At 70.9% G+C, this 19465-nt stretch overlaps 3 protein-coding genes across 3 annotated transcripts; 2 read left to right on the top strand and 1 right to left on the bottom strand.

The window, feature by feature from the left end:
* Positions 1-1422: 1422 nt before the first annotated feature.
* On the bottom strand, positions 1423-6069 carry AURANDRAFT_71718 (hypothetical protein; the record flags this gene model as incomplete). The annotated part of the gene is made up of 2 exons (XM_009039046.1): positions 1423-5646; positions 5797-6069. 2 exons carry the CDS (start codon positions 6067-6069, stop codon positions 1423-1425), a joined length of 4497 nt encoding a protein of 1498 aa, XP_009037294.1.
* Positions 6070-6505: 436 nt separating this feature from the next.
* AURANDRAFT_64517 (hypothetical protein) lies at positions 6506-8062 on the top strand (the record flags this gene model as incomplete). Its single annotated transcript, XM_009039124.1, has 1 exon — positions 6506-8062. The coding sequence occupies one exon, from the start codon at positions 6506-6508 to the stop codon at positions 8060-8062; it is 1557 nt and encodes a 518-aa protein (XP_009037372.1).
* A 1457-nt stretch (positions 8063-9519) lies between these two features.
* On the top strand, positions 9520-18917 carry AURANDRAFT_64516 (hypothetical protein; the record flags this gene model as incomplete). Its single annotated transcript, XM_009039125.1, has 4 exons — positions 9520-13788; positions 13989-14644; positions 14946-15063; positions 15696-18917. 4 exons carry the CDS (start codon positions 9520-9522, stop codon positions 18915-18917), a joined length of 8265 nt encoding a protein of 2754 aa, XP_009037373.1.
* Positions 18918-19465: the final 548 nt, after the last annotated feature.

Raw genomic sequence — 19465 nt, 5'->3', positions numbered from 1 at the left:
TGGATAGTAGCTGTCGACGATTTTGAGGGCGGCAGCGGCATAGGCGACGGTGGCGGAGTTGACTGTGAGGGGCGCGGCTGAGCTTCGAGGATAGCGAATTTCTGGTTGCACCCAATTTTCAAGCTCCAGACCTGGAAGATAGCGAGGCGTAGAATCCTCATCGTCCGAAGTTTCATCTACGCTCGAGTAGTCATCATCGTCGCTCGGCGGCAATTCCGATGCAGAAACGATGGGTTCGTGGAGGTGATACACGTTCTTGAGAATTGCGCCAAGGGCGCCGAGGCAATAGCAAAAGGCCGAATCCATCGTGGCTCCGGTGATACCGGCGACACCAGCTCGCCGCGCAATACGCCGCACGATGCGCGTACACTCAGAACTCGAGCATTCACTGGCAAGCTGGTCGAGAATCCGCTGGCGACGTTCCTTAGTCATCTGCCCGCAGGAGCCATGTTCTGTCAGATCCATCCCATGGCTAGTAGCACTCTGCTCAACTCCATCAAGCCAATTATCAATGTTTATGAGCGTCGAGTTGGCAGATTCCTGCCCAGTGTTATGTTTGTACAGTATCAGTTGTAAGGTCAAGTCGACTGCGCCCACGATGGCGCCGTTCTCTGGCATTGCAGGAAGCTCTGGGTCGTCATTTCCTTCAATTGTACGCACGCGGTGTATGGAAAGACGCAGAGAGGCCTCCAACATATTGGCCATCCACACTTCCACGATCTCGCACAGGGCCAAAACGGCGCCGTCGGTGAAACGAGGCCGCGGACAATCATGATGGGAGCAGCGGTTGTAGAGGGACTCGATGAGCCCTCGCAATTTGATGGTGCCGAGGACGCTGTCAAAAGCTGATTCTTTGCTGCGTTGGAGGTCTCCTATCGCATGGAGAGCGGCGGTTTCCAGGACGCTGCGCCTGCCCGCGGCAGCATGTATTAGAAGGAAGTCTCCATAGTGGATGGGCCGCGGCTCCCAGAGCGCCTCCGCGCCGACGGCTCTGCGCCACGCGACGCACACGAGCTCGCATTGCAGGAAGTCGGCGCCGTCGCGGACGTAGTGCAGGATTTCGAGCAACACATCAGGCGAGCGTAGCACGGTCGATGGCAACGCTGACATTGCGGAGCCAGCGGCTCGCGCGCGGGGAGCGGCGACCGTGCGCGCGCGCGCCGCTCGTCGACAAGCGATGCACGCAACACTGACCGCGCGGCGCTCTGCTCGTCGAGAAGCTGTGCGCGCGACGGTGCCGCAGCGCGCCGGACGTTGATATGCTGTGCGCGCGACGGTCCCACGGCGCGCTGCTCGTCGAGCCGCTTTTTCGACGGCGCGGGGTGCGACACTCGACAGTCCAGCCACAGTCCCAGGCTCGATCGATCGAGCGAGAGCGCGGCACCGTGACGGAAAGTTACCCCTCCGACGCGCGCGCCGCGCTCACTGCTTGAAGAGGTCGGCGACGAAGGCCGTGCAGTCGTAGTAGAGGCCCTCGCCGTTCTTCGGCGGCTCGGCCTTGGGCATGTTCGCCGTGAGGTACTCGAGGAGGTCGTGGTCGTGGACGGAGCGCGCGAGCATGCCCATGGAGATGACGGGCGCCGCGGGCGCGTCGCCGTCGGCCTTGGGGAGCAGGTCCGAGAAGGCCGTGAGGACGTCGCTCTGGCTCGCGCCGCGCACGGTGAGGTGGGCCTCCATGAAGGGCAGGAACGTCTCGAAGACGATGCGGCCCGTGTCGGGATCCTTGAGCTTCTCGAAGTTCTCCTGGACCTTCTCCTTGGACATCGCGATGCCCACGGACGTCAGCCCGCTGTGGAACTCCGACTCCGTGAGCTCGCCGTCGCCCGTCGAGTCGAACTCGTCGAAGTTCTCGCGGATCTCCGCGAGCTTCTCCGGCGAGATCTTGCGGCCCTCCTCGACGGCCTTCTGCGCGAGGAGCGACGCCTCCAACCGCTTGTAGTTGTCCGCGAACGCGCCGCCGGCCGCGCGCAGCGTGAAGATGTTGTCGCGCGTGTGCGGGTTCACGCGGATTTGCTGGGCCTCGAGCTGCGTCGCCAGCGCCTCGCAGGGCGCCAGCAGGCCGCCCTCGTCGTAGTCCTTCTTCACCTGGCGGATGCCCGCGAGCTGCACGTCGAGGTCGACCTTGGGCCCCGCGTTGAACATCTTCGACATGCGCCGCAGGGGCGACACGACGGACCCGCGGGGCGTCTGCGCCTTGCCCTCGATCTTCGCGGCCTTGGACGCCGTGTCGTCGCGGAACTCCCGGGCGGCGGCGGCGAAGTCGACGCGGAGCTTCTCCTTGGCCGTTTCGATTTCCAAAATGCCGCCGGGGCCCCGGAAGAGCTCGCCGCGGTCGACGACGGCCTTCAGGCAGGCGTCCTTGCGGTCGCTCAACGACCGGACCGTGAAGCGGCCGAAGGCCGCGCGCGCCTCCGCGTAGCCGCAGTTGTTCAAAAACTCCGCGAGCGCGGCCATTTCGCCGAACTTCTCGTCGATGCTCGCGGCGAGCGCCGTCGTCGATTCATCAAACGCGGCGATCTGCGCCTCGACGTTCGCCAGCCCCAGCGACCCGCTCGGCTCCGCGGCGAGCTCCTCCTCGAGCGTCGAGTACAGAACGTCGAGCTCGACGGCCGCCGTCGCGTATTCCCGGCTCTTGTCCGCGACGTCCGCGAGCGCCTCGACCTCCTTCTGCAGCGCCTCGTAGCGCACGTCGGCGTCGTTCTCCAACGCCCCCAACGCCATCTCCAACCGGCCGACCTCGTCCATGCAGGACTTGATGGACTGGCGCTTCGACGCGCGCGACATCGTCGACGCGTCGGACACGTCCTGGACGGCCTTGCGCACGGTGGGCACGCGCGACGTGAAGTTGAGGTCGAAGACGTGCAGCGCCTGCTGGACCTCGGACGCGCTGGGCTTCGGCGCCCCCGGCGGCCGCGGCCACGGCTCCTCGTCGAAGAGACGGGCCGTCGCCTCGATCCACGTCGCGGGCTCCAGAAGCGTCGCGAGCTTCTCGAACTCCATCTTCGACTGGCCTAAACTGTGGTAGTACTCGGGCGCCTGGGCCATGACGCCGTCGAAGTTCGTGCGCACCGCGTAGTGCTTTTCCAACAAGACCGGCCGGTTCTCGTGCGCGTCCATCGAACCGGAGTCCAAAGTCGCCTTCAGCGTGGACAGCGTCTCGTCCCAGACGCCGCCGAGCTTCTTGTCGAGGTGCACGTTCTCCAGGAGGGCGTTGACCGTGGCCAGGTTGTCGCCGTAGTTGTGGGAGTCGAAGAGCGCCTTCTGCTCCGCGATGAAGTCGTTGCAGGTGTCGAGGCGCGCGTCCATGGTCTGCAGGTCCGCCTCGATCTGGCAGATGCGCAGGTGCGCGTTGCGCAGCGCCGCCTCGTAGGGCTTGTCCACGGTCTCCAGCGCCGTCATGGACCCGACGAGGCCCATCTGCGTGAGCTTCGCCGACAGGCCGGTCGGCGGCGAGAACGCGTCGTGGAAGATCCTCGCCTGGTCCGCGTGGAGCTCCGCGAGCGACTTCGTCAGGGCGCCCACCGTCGACTGGAGGTCGACCTTCTCGTTGGTCTTGTATTCGTAGAACTTCTCGAGGCTCGCCTTGACGGCGGCGGACGACGCGCCGAAGCCCGCCGCGCCTTCCGCGACGTTGCGGTAGCGGTCCGCGACGCCGTCGATCCAGTCGCGGAACATGCCCGCGGACTCGACGTACTCGGCCTTTCGTTCTTCCAGCTTGGCGACGTCGGCGACCAAGGCTTCCGCCCTCTCTACGAGCTCGTCGGTGTCGCGCTCCTGGAGCTCGTACGTCAAGCGAATCGTCGTCACGGACTCGGACGTGTGCGGGTTGGCCATGACACCGCGGGCCGCGAGCTCCTCGGCGACGGGCGACAGCGCCAGCACGGCCGCGTCCTTCATGGCCGTCCACGTCTCGCGCTTCGCGCGGAGCGCGGCCAAGAGCTCCGACTCCTTGTAGACCCAGGCCTCGAAGACGAACGGGTCCTTGGCCTCCGCGGCGATCTTGTCCTTCTCCGCGTCGCACATGCCCGCGAACAGGACGCGCAGGCGCTCCTTCTCCCGCTCGAGCGCGAGGAGCTCCTCGAGGTAGTCCCGGTACGCGATCGCGAGCGCGTCGAGCTCCGTCAAAAGCTTCGAGAGGTCGGGCACGTCGTAGCGCTCGAAGGACCCGGCCGCGTCCTCCTCGCCGGCGTCGATGGCCGCCTGGAGCTTCGCGCCCAGGACCGAGGCCTCCGAGTTGAAGACGAGCTGGAGCGACGTGAGCGTGCCTTCCGTCTGAGCATCGTCGACGCGCGCGTCGTACGTCGCCGTCGCCGCGACGACGTCGGCCTCGGAGTCGACAAAAATGGGCGTGCGCAGGAAGAGCTCGAGGTCCCGGCCCTTGGCCGCGAGGTCGCCGGCGACGACGGAGTAGCGCTCCTTCGTGTCCAGCAGATCCTGGAGCCAGTCGTGGCGCTCCTTGAGTAACGCGCGGTGCGCCGCCGCGCGGCCCTCCATGTCGGACCAGTGGGCCGCGACCTCGGCGAGGCGCGCCTCGAGGCCCGCGACGGCCGCCGCCGACGCGTCCGCGCCCTCGTAGGGCACGATGGCCGCCCACTTCTCCCGGTAGAGCTCGCAGCCCTCCTTGAACTCGCGGTCCAGGTGGAGCTCGAGCCGCGTGACCTCGATCATCGTGTTCCTCGGCACGGACTCGTCCTTGAGCTTGAAGACGCGGATCTGGTCGTCGATCCAGGCGAGCACGTCGTCGCAGGACCGGCGCTTCTCGAACTCGGCGATGGCGACCTCCAATTTCCGCGCCCGCGCGGCCGCGAGGTCCGCGATCGACGGGAAGCGGCCGGCGAGCGCGCCCCTCGCCGCGGCGACGGCGCCGTAGGACGCGTGGAGCTCGACGCCTTCGGCCCCGGCGAGGCTCTCGTCGACCCGGGCGGGCACCTCGGAGGCGATGTCGAGCTGCGACGCCGTGAGGCGGCACGACTCCAGGAGGCCCGTGGCCTCCGCGGCCGTCGCGCCGTATTCCGTCGCGCCGAAGACGGCCGGCGGCGCCTCGTCGAGGAAGGCGTCGGTCTTGGCCATCTTCACCCTCACCTTGCCCAACAACTCCTCGAGGCCGACGAAGCGCGCGAACGACGCGGAGATGGACGTCTCGTAGGCGCCCTCCGTCGCCTCGAGCGCCTTCCAGGCGCCCGCGAGGAGCTCCGGGGCGAGCTCGGCCGGCGGCGCGTACTTCGGGCGGAAGTTGTTCTCGCAGGACTGGCTCAGGGTCGCCAGGATGCCCGCTAGAGCGTCGAGCTCCTGCTTCTTCGGCGGCTTCGTCGCGCGGCGGTAGCCGACGAAGGCCGCCATGTTCTCGCCGATCTTGGCCGACGTGTCGCCGTGGCCCGACGCGCCCTCGGCGACGTTCTCGTAGGTGCTCCTCGTCGCCTCGATCCATTCTAAGAGCGCCTCGGCGCCCGTCTCGTAGGACTCCGCGAGCTCCTTGTGCTTCTTCGTCAGTTCCACGGCCTGGAGGATCGACTTGACGGCCTTTTGCTGCACGGCGAGCTTGCTGATCTCGATGTAGAGCAGGCACAGGTAGGTCATGACGATCTTCTCGTCGGGCTTGCCGTTGGGCGCGTCGACGATGTCCTCGACGTTGATGATCTGGGGCACCTAGCGAACGGCGCGGGTGAGGCGTCGCGGGGCGCGTTTCCAGGACGCGGCGCGCGCGTTGAACGCCTTCTCGGCCGTCTCGAAGGCCAGGTCCAGCGCGTCGTCCTGGGGCAGCTTCGACGCGGCCTCGAAGTCCACGAGGTGCGGCACGTTGTTGTGGAGCAGCGCCAAAAAGGCCTTGCCGTCGAACCAGGACCGGTGGAAGTTGCCCACCGTGACGCCGTCGGGCGCGCACTGGCGCTTGCACCAGAGGAGCAGCCCCTCCTTGCCCGACACGCCGTCGAGCGTGATCGAGTTGACGGAGTAGAACTGGATGAAGGCCCAGAAGAGCGCGAGGATGATGCGGTGGTTCTCCTTCGTGATGTCCTCGGCGCCGATGTTGACGAGGGGCATCTTCGAGTCCTTGAGGAACTTGAAGACCATCTTCAGGTTGTCCTGGCGCTGCGCGTCCATCTTCGGCTTCTTGTTGTACTTCATGGGGAAGGGCTTGCCGGAGAGCGACTCGATGAGCGCGATGAGCTTGACGCCGTCCTTGAGGTCCGTGTAGATGTCCCCGATGTCTTTGGTGGTGGCGTGGATGCGCATGTAGGTGTTGGCCCATCGCGTGAAGGTCTTCTTCTGCTGCTTCACCCAGCCCTCCTCGTCGGCCATGGCTGGAGCCGGCGCGACGAAGGAACTGGCGGAGAGATGCGGCCGAGCAGCCCGAGGTCGGGAGTTTCAAGCCAAAGGTAAATTTGACACCTTGTACATTCAACATGCTACATTCAACATGCTCAATCTCTCAGGCATGATGATGACGCCGCTGCACACGTTCTCAGGCATGATGACGACGCCGCTGCACACGCGCTGCAGGCAACTCATGCGACCGCTCTTGCTGCTACTCGTCACGGCGCGCTGCAGTGACGCGCTCGCACCGCCGCGGCGCTTCGGCGGCCTCGGCGCGTCGGCCGCCGGCGACGACGGCGGCCGCGCGTGGCTCGCCGCCGTGCCGCCGCTGCTGCGCAAGAAGCGCACGCTCGCGGCCGTCGCCGTCGCCGGCGCCGCGAGCCAGCGGCCCGTGCGGCGGAGCGCGCGCTTCGAGTGCGGCCTCGCGCGCATCGGCCTCTGCTACGGCCGCTTCCTCGCGGAGACGCGGCTGCTGCGGCGCGAGCGGGAGCTCGACGCCGTGCACGAGGCGACGGCGCTGCGCCTCGAGAAGCTCGTCGTCGACATGAAGGGCGCGTACGTCAAGTCGGCGCAGCTGATCTCGACGGCGTTCCCGGAGCTGCTGCCGGACGCGTGGGTCCGGCGCCTCGAACTCATGGTCGACGACGCGCCGCCGCGGCCGTGGACGACGACGAAGCGGGTCCTCGAGCGCGAGCTCGAGCGGCCCGTGGGCGAGCTCTTCCGCGCCTTCGACGAGGTGCCCGTCGGCGCGGCGTCCATCGGCCAGGTCCACAGGGCCGTCGTGCGCGCGACGAACGAAACCGTCGCCGTGAAGGTGATGTTCCCGGGCGGCCGGCGCCTCATCCTCAGCGACCTCGCGAACGTGCGGCGCGTGCTCCGCGTCGTCAAGCCCGCGCTATTGCCCGCCGTCGACGAGTTCCGCGAGCGCGTCTCCGGCGAGTTCGACTACGCGGAAGAGGCGCGGCGCATGGACGCCTGCGCGGCGTTCGTCGAGCGGAACGGCCCGAAACGCGTGACGATCCCGCGGTCCAAGCGCGCCTTGACGACGGAGAAGGTGCTGACCATGGACTGGCTCGCGGGCCGGTCGCTCCGCGACGAGCTCGAGCGCCGCGCGGCCGCCGCGGAGCGCACGCGCTTCGCGCCGCTGCGCCTCTGGCGCTACCTCGCGCTGCGCCGCGCGGCGTCGTCCGCGCTCCGCGACGTCGCGGCGGCCCAGGGCGCCATGATCTTCTCGCCGGACTGCGGCTTCTCCGCGGACCCGCACCCGGGCAACGTCATGCTCCTCGAGGACGGGCGCATCGCGCTCATCGACTACGGGTGTTATTTGCGGTTCTCGGCGGACGAGCGGCGGACGCTCGCGGACCTCTACGTCGCCCTCGAGCGCCGGGACGAGCCGGAGATCGTGGCGACGCTGGCGGACATGGGCTTCGTGTCGCGGCACATGAACGAGACGTTGATGTTGGCCTTCGCGACGCAGTGCTTCGACGTCGACGTCGTCGACGCGTCGCCCTACGCGTTTTTGGTCGAGCTCGAGCAGTACGACACGGTCGTCCAGATCCCGAAATCCTACATGCTCGTCACGCGCGTGTCGCTCCTGCTGCGGGGGCTCGGCGCGCGCGTCGGCTGCGGCAAGCTCTCCATGGCGAAGCTGTGGAAGCGCGAGGCGCGCGAGGCGCAGCGGTCGTTGCCGACGCGGAGCATGGTGGCCCGGCGGGCGAACACGGTCGCGAACACGGCGGGGCTGGTTTAACTTGTCGCTTTGACACAAATTAACCGGCGGGCTAGCCGAGGCCGTGGGTGTCTAGCCGGCTGAGGGCGTTTTGGGCGGGTGCGTACCCCTTTGTGGCCGCGCTCTCGTACAAGTGCCTTGCTTCGACGAGATCCTGTCCCGGTCCCGATAACTCGTACATCATGGCAAGGTTTGCCTTGGCTTTGGCGTGCCCCAAATCTGCGGCGAGACGAAAGTATTTGAGCTGGTACGAACGTCCGAGAACGTGTCCTCCCGATTTCGCGACTCGAAAATATGCTTCAGCGTGGCCCAAGGCCGCGACGCGAGCGAACAACAGCTTACTTCTCTTTCGATTGATTTTGACGCCAGTCATTCCATCATAAAGCAACACCCCAAGATGCAGACATGCAGTCGGATCACCGAGCTCTACCGCGCGTTCCAGCAGTTTCAGAACCCGCTTCCCGCTCCTCACCGCACCATGCTCACCGCTCATGTATGCGGATGCGAGATAGATCATAGCCTCTGTAACTCCGTTGTTCACGTGATGCAATACGTTCGCCATTAGATGCGCCTCGTTAATCGACACAGGCGCTCGGCAAATAGGACACGCCCCCGTCGAAACTTTAAGGGTGCACGACATGCAAATCTTTGAGCAGCAGCAAGTCATGAAAGCTTCCCCATCAGCGCTCACGTCCCAGCCTTCCAAGCAGATCGGGCAGCGCGAGCCAAACCGCGCCGACATCGGCTTCGGCTCCGGCTCCGCCTCGCGCCGCGCGCGCGCCGCCTCGTGTTCCGCGCGGATCCTGTCGCGCACGTCGTCCGCGTACGAGCGCGGCGCGGGGCCATAGAGCGGCTCGTCTCGCGGCGCCTCCTCGCGCTGCACCTCTTCGTGCCGCGCCGCGGCCTCGGCGCGCTCGCGGATCTTGCGGCACACCGACCGGTGGCCGCGCTGGGACCAGTCGACGCGCTGGCACTGAACCGAGCAGTAGCGCGAAGTCTTGCAGACGCAGAGCAGCTTGGCGGAGCTCTCCCCGCAGATGGAGCAGCCCTTGCCCAGCACGTCCTTGATCTCCCGTTCGAGCGGCGTAGCCACGTGGACGCGGGCCTTCTTCGGGCCCGGCGCGGGCGCCTCCACGGGGCGCTCTGGGAGGGAAGGCACGGCGGGCTGCTCGAGCGCGGCCTCGCTCAACACGGGAAACTTCATGGCCTCCTGGTGCTTGGCCGCAAAGGCCTCCTGGAGCGAGTCCCGCAGGGTCTCTTCGAATTCCGCCGTGGTCTGCCCGATAGAGCAGGCAACCATCCTTTCAAAATAGCCTGCGATCTGGTCCGACTGGAGCCATTGATCAGGCGGGGAGAGGCCCAGCCCGAGGATCACTCGGCGGACCGACTCCGCGCGCGAGGTCATCGTCCGGGCCTTCTCAGGGGAAACGTTTGGAACGTGCACTCTTCAACTTGTCGCGCTATTAAAAACGCCTGTTATGGCTGCCCTGGCGCTAGCCGCCCGCTACGGCTCCCTCGACGATGCGGCGCTCACGGAGCGCTGGGCCGACGACGGCGAGACGCTCGACGTGTCGCGGGCGCTGCACCGCTGCAGCGGCGCCGCGCGGAACGCCCTCTGGGCGTCGCCGTCCCTCGCACGCATCAAGGTCGTGCGCGCCGCGGGCGCCGGGCTCGACGACGGCGACGCGGCGCGGCTCTGCGCCGCGCTGATGGACAACGCGGCGCTCGAGACGCTGGACCTGCGCGGGAACCGCATCGGCGACGCCGGCGGCGACGCGGTCGCGCGGCTCCTCGCGCGGTCGCCGTGCCGCCTCGACACCCTAATCCTGAGCTGGAACCGGCTGACGGCCAAGTCGGCGGGCCACGTCGCGCGCGTCGTCGCGGACCGGCCCGCGAGCTGCCGCGCCCTGCGGCGCCTCGGGCTCGCGGGCTGCGGCGTCGACGACGGCGTCCTCGGCGCGCTCGCGACGCGCGTCGACGGTCTAGAAGCCCTGGACGTGCGCGGCGGCGACGTCTCCGACGAGGGCGCCAAGTACCTCGCCCGCGCCGTCGTCGCCGCGGGCCCGCGGTGCGCGCTCGTCGACGTCGCGGTCGACGGCGACCGGTGCTCCGGCTGTTCCGCGGCGCGCGCCGCGGGCGCGCTCGCCGACGCGGCCGCGCGGTCCAAGCACCGCCTCGACGTGCGCCTCCGCTTCGGCGGCGCGCGGAGCCGCCACAGCGCCCTGCGGGCCCTCGCGCCGCTGGGCCGCCGCGCGACGGGGCGCCGCGTGACGCTGCGGCGGAGCGCGTTCGCGAGCCGCCGCGGTACGGTCGTCGCCGGGTCCGCGACGATCGCCGCCATCGAGGAGCGCATCCTCGAGTCGCGCGTCGCCGCCTACCGCGCCGGGAGCGACGGCACGCTCGAGCTCGACCTCGACGACGCGCAGGCGCGGACGCTGCTCGCGGCGGCCGCGCGCGGCGACGCCTGCGCGGCGCTCGGCGTCGAGCGCGTGGAGCGGGGGAGCGCCCGCGTCGACGTCGCGCCCCTCACGGCCCCCGGCGCCGTCTTCGGCGCCGCGCCGGCGCCGGACGTCGCCGTCGACGACGAAACGAGCTCGGACGACGACGGCGACGACGACGCCGCGACGGCCGCGTCGTCCAAGCGCCCGGCGCTGCCGTCGTGGCTCGCGCGCGACCGGGCCATGCTCTACTACGACGCCGTCGCGCGCTGCGCCGGGTCCGACGTCGAGGCGGCGGCTCTAGCGTGGCGCGCGGACTGCCTCCGAGCGATCGAGACGCGGCGGTCGGACGAGTGCGAGCGCTGCCTCCGGAGCTACCAGCGGGCCATGGGCCGCAGCGTCGGCGGCGGCGCCCTCGACGCCCAGGTGCGCGACGCCGCGCGCGACGTCGCCGCGGCCGCGCGCGGCGCTTTAAAGGCGGCCAAGGACGCGGCCGCGGGCGACGACGACCTCTTCTCGCTCAAGGCGGGCGCGCTGCGCGCGAGCGAGGCCCACGTCTTCGCCGAGGGCGCCGACGCGCTCGAGGCGAGGCTCGTCGGGACGCTGGGCCAGCGCGCGGGCGTCGCGCAGCGCGACGCGTGGCGCGAGCACGCCGCGGCGGAGCTCCGGCGCGCGCTCCGAAACCTCCGCGCCGACGGCGACGGCGCATCCGTGGCGGCGACGGTGGCCTACTGCGGGCGCCTCGCGGCCGCGGGCGCCCACAATGACCGGAGCTCGCTCCCCGCGACGCTCGCCGTCGCGCGGGACGCCGCGGACGCGTCGAAGCGGGGGTGGGCGGCCGCCGAGGCCGCGGCCGACGCGACGGCCCTGGACGCCGCGTGGCTCGTCTTCGCCCGGGCGGGCCTGCCGCCGCCCGCGGCCCTCGCCGACGCGCGGGCGGCGGAGGTCGCGCGCCTCGCGGGGCTCTGCGGCCGCGTCCGCGACGCGTGCCGCGTCGCGGCCGGCGACGACGCGCCCGAGCCCAAGGACGCGGACCTCCGCGCCGCGCTCGCGGCCTGCGACGGCCGCGACGCGGCCCTGCCGCGCTTCGCGCGGGCGCGCAAGGCCCTCGACGCCTACGACGTGCTCCGGGCCGCGCGGCTCGCCTACGAGTCCGTCGGCACCTCCGACGCCGCGCGGTGCCGCTGCTTCCTCGTGCTCGCGCGCGTCGCCGCGGCCGACGGCCGGGCCGTCTCCGAGGTCGACTACGACGCCGCCGACGACGCCCACCGGCCGACGTGGCTCCGGGACGTGCGGTCGAAGCTCCTCGCGGAGAGTAGCCGGTCGACGGCGCCCGCGGACGGCGCGATCGCCGCCGCGGTCCGGGGCGACGTCCCCGCCCTCGAGGCCTGGTTCGCGGACGCGCCGCCCCGCGGCGGCGACGGCCTCCGGGACCGGGCCGTCAAGCAGGCGAAGCGCCAGCTCGACGTGTTGCGCGCGCGGCGCGTCGCGAAGCGGCTGGAGCAAGCGCTCAAAGGATGGCCGGACCTCGCGCTGGACCTCGCGTCGGACGCCGGCGTCGCCGGCGCGCGCGCCGCCGTCCGCGACGCGGCCAAGCGGGCGGCGCTCGAGGCCGCGTGGAAAGACGCGAAGCGGCTGGCGCGGCGGCGGTCGCCGCTCGTCGCGGCGGCCGTGCCCGGCGGTTTGGTCCGGGGCGCCGCGGCGCTCCTGGACGCCGTCGATGCGGCCGCGGACGCCGTCGACGTGGAGGACGCCCTGCGGATCTATGATTTGGACGCCTGCGGCGATTGCGTGGCTGTGGTGGACGAGACCCACGCCTTAAACGGCGCGCCGTACGCGGCGCGGGGCGAGGACGCGGTCTGCTGCGACGGCGAGGCGGAGGCGCTGCTCTGGAAGGCCGGCGAGGCCGAGCGGCGCGGCGACGACTTCTCCTACTTTGCGTTTTCCAGTTTGGCCAAGGAGCTGGGGGTCGAAAGCCCCGAGCTGCGCGCGCGCTTCGCCGCGCGGCGGTTCGAGGCCGACGGCGGCGCGGCGGCGCTCCCGGGCGCCGCGGGGCGCCTCGCGCGGCTCTGCGGCGTGCGCGGCGCCGGCGGGCCCCGGGCCTTCTCCCGGGACGGCGCGCCGCTGGTTCTGGACGAGGGCGCGGACGCGCTGGCTCTACGCGAAAAGCACGCGGACGCGAAGAAGCGTCTGGCGGCGTTCGCGGCCGCGGCGGCGTCAAACGACGACGACGGCGGCTTCGACGCGGCGCTGGACGTGTGCGTATTGGCCGCGGCGTCGCCGCACGTCGCCGACGCCGCGGTGTCGCGGCTCGCGGCGGCCCTCGGGTGCTTTTCGCTCGAAGACGACCTCGCGGACCGCGTGCGGTCGAAGCTGTGGCTGCTGCTCCTGTCGATTTTACGTCTATCGCGCGCGCCGAACCCCCGGGCGGCGGCGCTGCTGGCGACGGCCGTCGCCGCGGAGCGCGAGAAGGGCCCCTGCGCGGCCGAGGCGGCCGCGTGCGAGCGCACGGCGCGGGCTCTAACGGACGCGCTCGACGGCGTCACGACGGCGACGGCGCCGCGGTCCGCGTTCCACCAGGTGCTCCTGCGGAAGACGCTCGAGAAAGGACGGGTCACGCTCCGGTGCCGGCGCCACGCGGTCGAGGGCGCGTCCGAGGGCGTGTCCGTCGACGCCGCGGCGTTTTTGAGCGGCGCGCGGCTCACGGAGCGTTTATTGCCCGGCGGGTCGCGGGTCGAGTTCGGGCTCTTCGTCGCGCCGGACGTGCGGCCGGACGACGTCGACGACATGGAGCTGTCCTGGCACGTCGCGGAGGAGGGCGACGCGCTGCGGACGGCGCTGCTGTCGCTCGGCGGCGCGAGCTCGCGGGCCTTCGTGCTGCGGCGCGTCGTCCCGCTGCCGGCGTCGGCGCTGCTGTCGCCGCCGGTGCTGGCCGCGCGGGGCGACGAGAACTTCTGGCTCGACTGGGTCGCGCGCGCCGGGGCTCTACCGGACGACGCGCCGTCCGTCGCCGACGCGTTCCGCAGCGAGCGCGAGCGCGTCAAGAGCCAGGCCTACGAGCTGCCGCGGAACTGCCGCGACTACGCGGCCGCGCTGCTGTTCTGCGCCGACCACGCGGACGTTTTCGCGGACGACGGTCTCGACGCGGACGCGTTCCTCGCGCACCACGGCGAGCTGTCGGCCGTCGGGGGCGTGCTGCAGCGCTGCAAGGCGCTCGCGGCGGCGTCCGCGGACCCGGCGCGCACGACGCACGCGCTCTACCGGGCCTTCGCGGCGTTCGCGGCCGGCGCGCCCCTCGCGGGGAGCCACGTCTACAACAGGGCAGCAAAAGGGTGATTCAACGTCGCTTCAACGTGAGTGTTCCGCGCGCGCGCGTTTCGGAAACAGCCCCCACGCTTCGAGAGCGCTCCGAGAGATGATCGCTCGTCCAAAAATGAGCCGAAACGAGTGGAAAACGGCCGAGATAGGAGCCTTTGAAGTTGGGAATTTCGCACTCTTTTCCTGCCCAGGTCTACAACGTGCTCGCGACGGCGCCGGAGCTCGGCGTGTCGCGGGAGGCCGAGGCGCCCTGCTTCCTGCGGCTGTGCCGCGAGGGGCTATTTTTGGAGAAGAAGGACGGCCGCTTCCAGAGCGGCCGCTGGCTGTTGCACGCGCCGCTGGATACGCTCGCGCTGCGGCTCGACGGCGCGGGCCACTGGCGGCTCCGCGCGGACGGCCCGGAGCCGGGCGACGCCGGCGACGCGGCGGCGTGGGACCTGCGCTTCGAGGCGGGGCGCCACGCGGGCGCGAGCGCCGCGCACGTGCTGGCGCGGCTCGCGCGCGACGCGCTGCTCCGCGGCGACGAGCCCCCGGCGCTCGGCGACTTCGACGCGGCGTTCCCGTTCCTCCCGCCGGCGCCGAAGATGCCCGTCGCCGTGTCGCTCGCGAAGCGGGAGGACGAGGCGAAGGTCGAGGCGAAGGTCGAGGCGAAGCCGCCGCCGCCGCCGGAGAGGGAGAAGGAGGAGCCGGAGGAGGTCGTCGCGAAGGACGACGACGACGACGACGACGAGCCGGAGATCGCGCCGCTCAAGGAGACGCCCTTCGACAGCGCGGTCGTCGGCGTGCCCCACGCGGCCTCGGGCCTCGGGTTCGACGTGCCCCTCTTCCACGGCCGGCGGCGGCGGCGGTACTAGGCTCGGCGTCTAAGATCCGCGCGCACGCGTATATATCGGCGATTTGGGTTTCTAAGATCCGCGCCGTGGGGACTACTTTAGCGCGCACGCGTATCGGCTGGAGTTGCCGGAGAGCGTCAGGCGCGGCGTCTCGCGGGCGACGGCGTCCTCCCAGATCCGCGCCATGGCCGTGTTGTTGAGCTGGCACGCTTTGAAGGGGAAGTAGGGCTCCGGCGGGTTCGACGAACCGGTCTTGACCACGAGCCAGTCGTAGCAGACGTCGCCGTTCGGGTACGTGAACTGGTTCCAACGGAGGCCGGCGAAGCGCCTCGTCTCGTTCGCTTTGACGACGCCGAGGTCCTCGCACTCGCCCGTGCCCCGCCCGCAGCGGCAGGCCGACACGTCCGCGTCCATGTCCGCGTCGTTGGTGAACGTGAGATTGTAGTCGAGGCCGTCGCGCAGGGCCGTCGTGCACCAGGCGAGCCCCTTTTCTGGATAGCATTCCTCGCAGCCCGCGTCGCAGTCGGCGACGGTGTCGCAATATGTGCTCTGGTTGCAGGTGTCCGAGGCTCTCGAGGTTTGCATCGCGATCAGGAGCGCGACCATCCGCATCGCAATCATCGTCGGGGCAGCCGGGGCGATGTTGAACCTCGAGTTGCCTATTCAAATCTCCCGCCTCGAGCGCGCGTCGTTTTGAATCGGGAGGGCTGGACTTCCCGCAGGCGCCCCCTCTTCCCTGAACTGCACGTGATTAGTGCGCCACCTAGTTCGTATGGTGGCGAAGAGATGAGCGATGGCCTCGGAGGTGCCTGCAGGACTCCATATTATGTGGTGTCCTTTAAACGGGTTTACAGGGGAAATCAAAATCGTCTTCGCAATGCTCTGCCTCTGGTGACTTTCAAAGTTCGAACTGCGATCGACGACCCCACTGCGTGCAATCCACACGACGCACGTCGAGCGCGTCCAACACCACTCGCCGCGCGCCACACGACGCGCGCACACATTGCCTGAACGACCGCGCGCGGCCCGAGCGACGACGCGATGGAGGTCCCGTGGTCCGTGCAGGTGCACATCTCGGCGCTGAAGAACCTGCCGTCGTCCTTCGTCTCGGAGCTCGGCAGCCGCAATCAGTTCACGCTCCGCGTCCAGGGCCAGCTCAACGGCGTGTCCCGGGAGACGGCGTCGAGCTCGTGGGGCGCGCGGCACACGCCGCGCGCGGGCGAGGCGGTCTGGGCCGGCGACGGCGGCCTCCTGGAGTGGCGCTTCGGGAGCGAGGAGGCGTTCCGCGCGGCGGAGAAGGCGGCGCCCGTGCTCAAGCTCTACTGCTACGCGACGCTCGGCGGGCCCGGCGTCGGGGCGACGCCGACGAACTCCAAGGCGCTCGGCGTGCTCCACGTCGAGGTCCGGTCCCTGCGCCAGGGCGCGAAGCAGTGGGCGAAGCTGCGCGGCGCGGCGGCGCCGGCGGAGCTGCTCTTCGCCGCGTCCGTCGCGCGCGTCGCGTCCGGCGGCGACCGCGACGACCCGCGGCCGTCGGCGGCGGCGCCCGCGCCGTCGACGCCGCCGCGGCCGCCGCCGGAGTCGCTGCCGGCGAAGCAGCTCGGCCGCGGGAGCTCCGTCTTCGAGCTCTGCGTGTCCCTCGAGGGCGCGGGCGAGCTCGAGGACCTCGTGGGCGACGAGCTGCGCGAGGCCGCGCTCCGGCGGCCGTCGATGCGCTACTGGTTCAGCTTCGAGCTGCTGGGCGTCGTCGTCCAGAGCGAGCAGTTCGGCGCGCTGACGCTCGACAACCCCCGGTTCGCCGTGGAGTGCGACTGGTTCCGGCTCCGGTGCTCCGCGGCGGAGCTCGCGGCGGAGCTCTCGAAGCCCGTCGACGTCTTCCTCTGCACGGACAATTTGGTCGTCGCGGCCGCGGCCCTGGACCTCGCGCCCATCCTGCCCCTCGACTACTGGCCGCCGGGGCGGCCCGACGACGAGTTCCACGCGTCGGAGGACCACTTCCGCCTCGACGTGGTGTCGCGGCGGCCCGCGCACCTCCTCGACACGACGCCGCGGCCGGGCCGGCTCGACGTCTTCGCGGCCGTGCGCCGCGCGGGCGCGGACCGCGACCCGGCCAAGGCCGGGCCCCGGGGCTTCGCGACCGCGCCGCCCGCGGGCGCCGAGGAGGCCACGTACGCGCCGGCGCCCTTTGGGCCGCCCCCGGCGGACGACTACGGCGACGACGCGTTCGAGGACGAGCCCGAGGCGCCCGCGCCGCCGCCGGAGGCCGAGGCGCCGCCGCCCGTGGCGCCGCCGCGGTCGCGGACGCCGCCGGCGGCGCGGACGCCGCCGGCGTCGCTCGCGGACTCGCGGGACGACGCGGACGTCGCGCACGACTGGCGGCTGGAGCTGTCGCTGCTGTCCGTGACGCGGTCGGACGGCGACGAGGGCCCCGCGGAGTTCCGCTTCGCGGCGCCCCACCTCGGCCAGCGGGGCGTCGCGAAGACGGCGCGCCTGGAATTCGACACGACGACCGTGGCCTGCCGGGGCCTGGGCGCGGTGTCGCACTTTGAGTTTCGCGCGACGGCGAACCAGCTCCGCATGACCTTGGCGCCCGCGCTCGTCTTCGAGGCCGTCGACGCGGCGACGCGCCAGCTCCTCGGGTCCGCCAAGGTCAAGCTCGCCGCCGTGCTCGACGCGCCGGGCGACCCGCGGGCCCAGTTCGGCGACAAGGCGCCGCGGTCGTGGCGCGTCGTGGGCGGCACGACGCACCTCCTCGAGCGCGAGTCGCAGGTCCGCGACGGGTCGCTGCTGTTCGGGTCCCTGGCGACGCGCGTCGCGCTCCAGCGCGTGGACCCGAACCAGCTCGCGAAGCCGAACCTGGACGGCGCGCGCGACGCGTCGTCCGCGGCGCTCCTCTCGGAGGACCTCGAAGACGGCCTGTCGGAGACGGGCGAGCGCGGCGGCAACCTGAGCGGGTCGGAGCACACGTCGCCGGAGCAGCCGCCGCGGGATGTGGGGGGCGCGCGACCGCAGCGGGACCTCGGCGTCGAGCGCCGGTCCTGGGAGCAGCGGCGCGGCGCGCCGGCGGCCAAGCCGCCGGGCGCCGACGACGGCTGCTGCCGCTACTGCGGCGCGGCGCAGCCGTCGCTCCAGGAGGTCGCGGACCTCAAGCAGGAGCTCACCCTCGCCTTCGAGGCCGAGCGGCGCAACTGGGAGGCCTGGCGCGCGGACGAGGAGCGCGCGTGGGCGCTGCGGTTGCGCGAGAAGGAGCGGCAGATCGTCGACAAGGTCGAGCGCGACGCGGAGGAGCGGCTCGCGCAGGACCGGAACGCGACCATGGCGCACCGCCAGGAGTACGGCCGCCTCGAGGCGAAGCTCCGCGCGTCGCTCCGCGACGTCGAGCAGCGGGAACGGGCGCTGGGCGACGCGGACGCCGCCATGAAGCGCGAGCGCGCGTCCAAGGTGTTGGACCTCCAGATGCTCGAGAAGCGCCTCCGCGACGAGTCGAAGCACTCCATCGAGGCCGAGGTGCGCGCGCGCAAGGCCGTGGAGAAGGCGCTGTCGGGCGCGCGCGCGTCGCTCGACCGCGCGGAGAAGCGCGCGGTGCAAGCGGACGCGGACTTCGACCGGTGGCGCGCGGCGCACCGGCGCACGCCCGAGGCCGAGCTCGTGGCGCGCGTCGCCAAGGCCAAGGCGGAGGCCGCCGAGCACAAGGGCCGCGTGGAGCGCGCGCGCGCGGAGACCGCCGAGGCCGTCGCGGAGCGCGAGCGGTTGCGCGCGCACGTGCACCGCCTCGCGCGCGCGCTCCAGCGCGCCAAGGACGACGCCGCGGACCGCGCGCGGCGCGACCTCGACGAGCTCAAGCTCGAGTACAAGGGCAAGGAGGAGCGCTTCGTCCTCGACGGCGACCGCAAAGCGCTCGGCGACATCAAGGCGGAGCTCGACGCGCTCCGCCGGCGCCACGTCGCCGACGAGGACCGCGCCAAGGTCGCCAAGAACGCGGCCATGGAGGCGGTCCACTACGCCATGCGGAACGCGCCCGCGTCGCCGCGCGGCGCGCCGCGGCCGGAGCCGCGGCACCAGTCGCCGCGCGCGGTCTTCGACGACGCGGCGCTCGACGCCATCAACGGCAACGCGGCCTACGCCGGCGGCGCGGCGATCCCGCCGCGCGGCGCGCCCGTCGACGACGCCGACAACCTCGCGCGCCTCGTCTCCGAGCGCGCCGTCCTCGTCGACGAGGCCGGCTACCCCGAGAACGACCCCCTCGTCCGCGACCTCGACCGCCTCATCCAAGCCGCGGCGGCCGAGTAAGAACCAGTGGCGGGCCCCCTAGAGAGGTCGCGGTCGCTCCGCCAGAAGGCGAGGACGTGCGCAAAAACGTCGTCGTCCGCGTCCAGGAAGAGCCACGCGTGCGCCCCCACCGTCGACGACGGCGCCGCGCGGGGAGGGCGGACGTCGAGGAGGCGCTCGCGGAGGGCGAGGAGCTCCGCGCGGGGCGCGTCGACGTAGGGCTCCCAGCCGCCCGCGGCGCGCACGGCGGCGAGGAAGTCGGCGATCCGCGCGTCTTCCTCCACGGCGCGTTTGATTCGGATCGCCCGCCCTCTGTCTAATTGTTCCGCCCAGTCGACGTCGTCTTCATTCGTAAACGTCTTGAAGCACGCGCGCAAGGTCATCCCCTTCTCCAGTTTCGCCGCCAGGTCGGCTTCGTTCGGAAAAGTCATGAAGCACGCTTGGTACGAGGCGCCTCGACTCACGAGGAGCCGGGTCACGTCGTAGCTTCCGTGCAAGATCGCCACGTGGAGCGGCATCAACACATAGGACACATCGTCGTGGGCGTTTGTTCTTACCGCGCGCGCCTC

This window comes from Aureococcus anophagefferens (genome assembly GCF_000186865.1).
Source record: "Aureococcus anophagefferens unplaced genomic scaffold AURANscaffold_10, whole genome shotgun sequence".
In the NCBI taxonomy this organism is placed as follows: domain Eukaryota; class Pelagophyceae; order Pelagomonadales; family Pelagomonadaceae; genus Aureococcus; species Aureococcus anophagefferens.
Note: the sequence above shows the minus strand (reverse complement) of the source record. Positions and strands in the feature narration are given on the sequence as shown.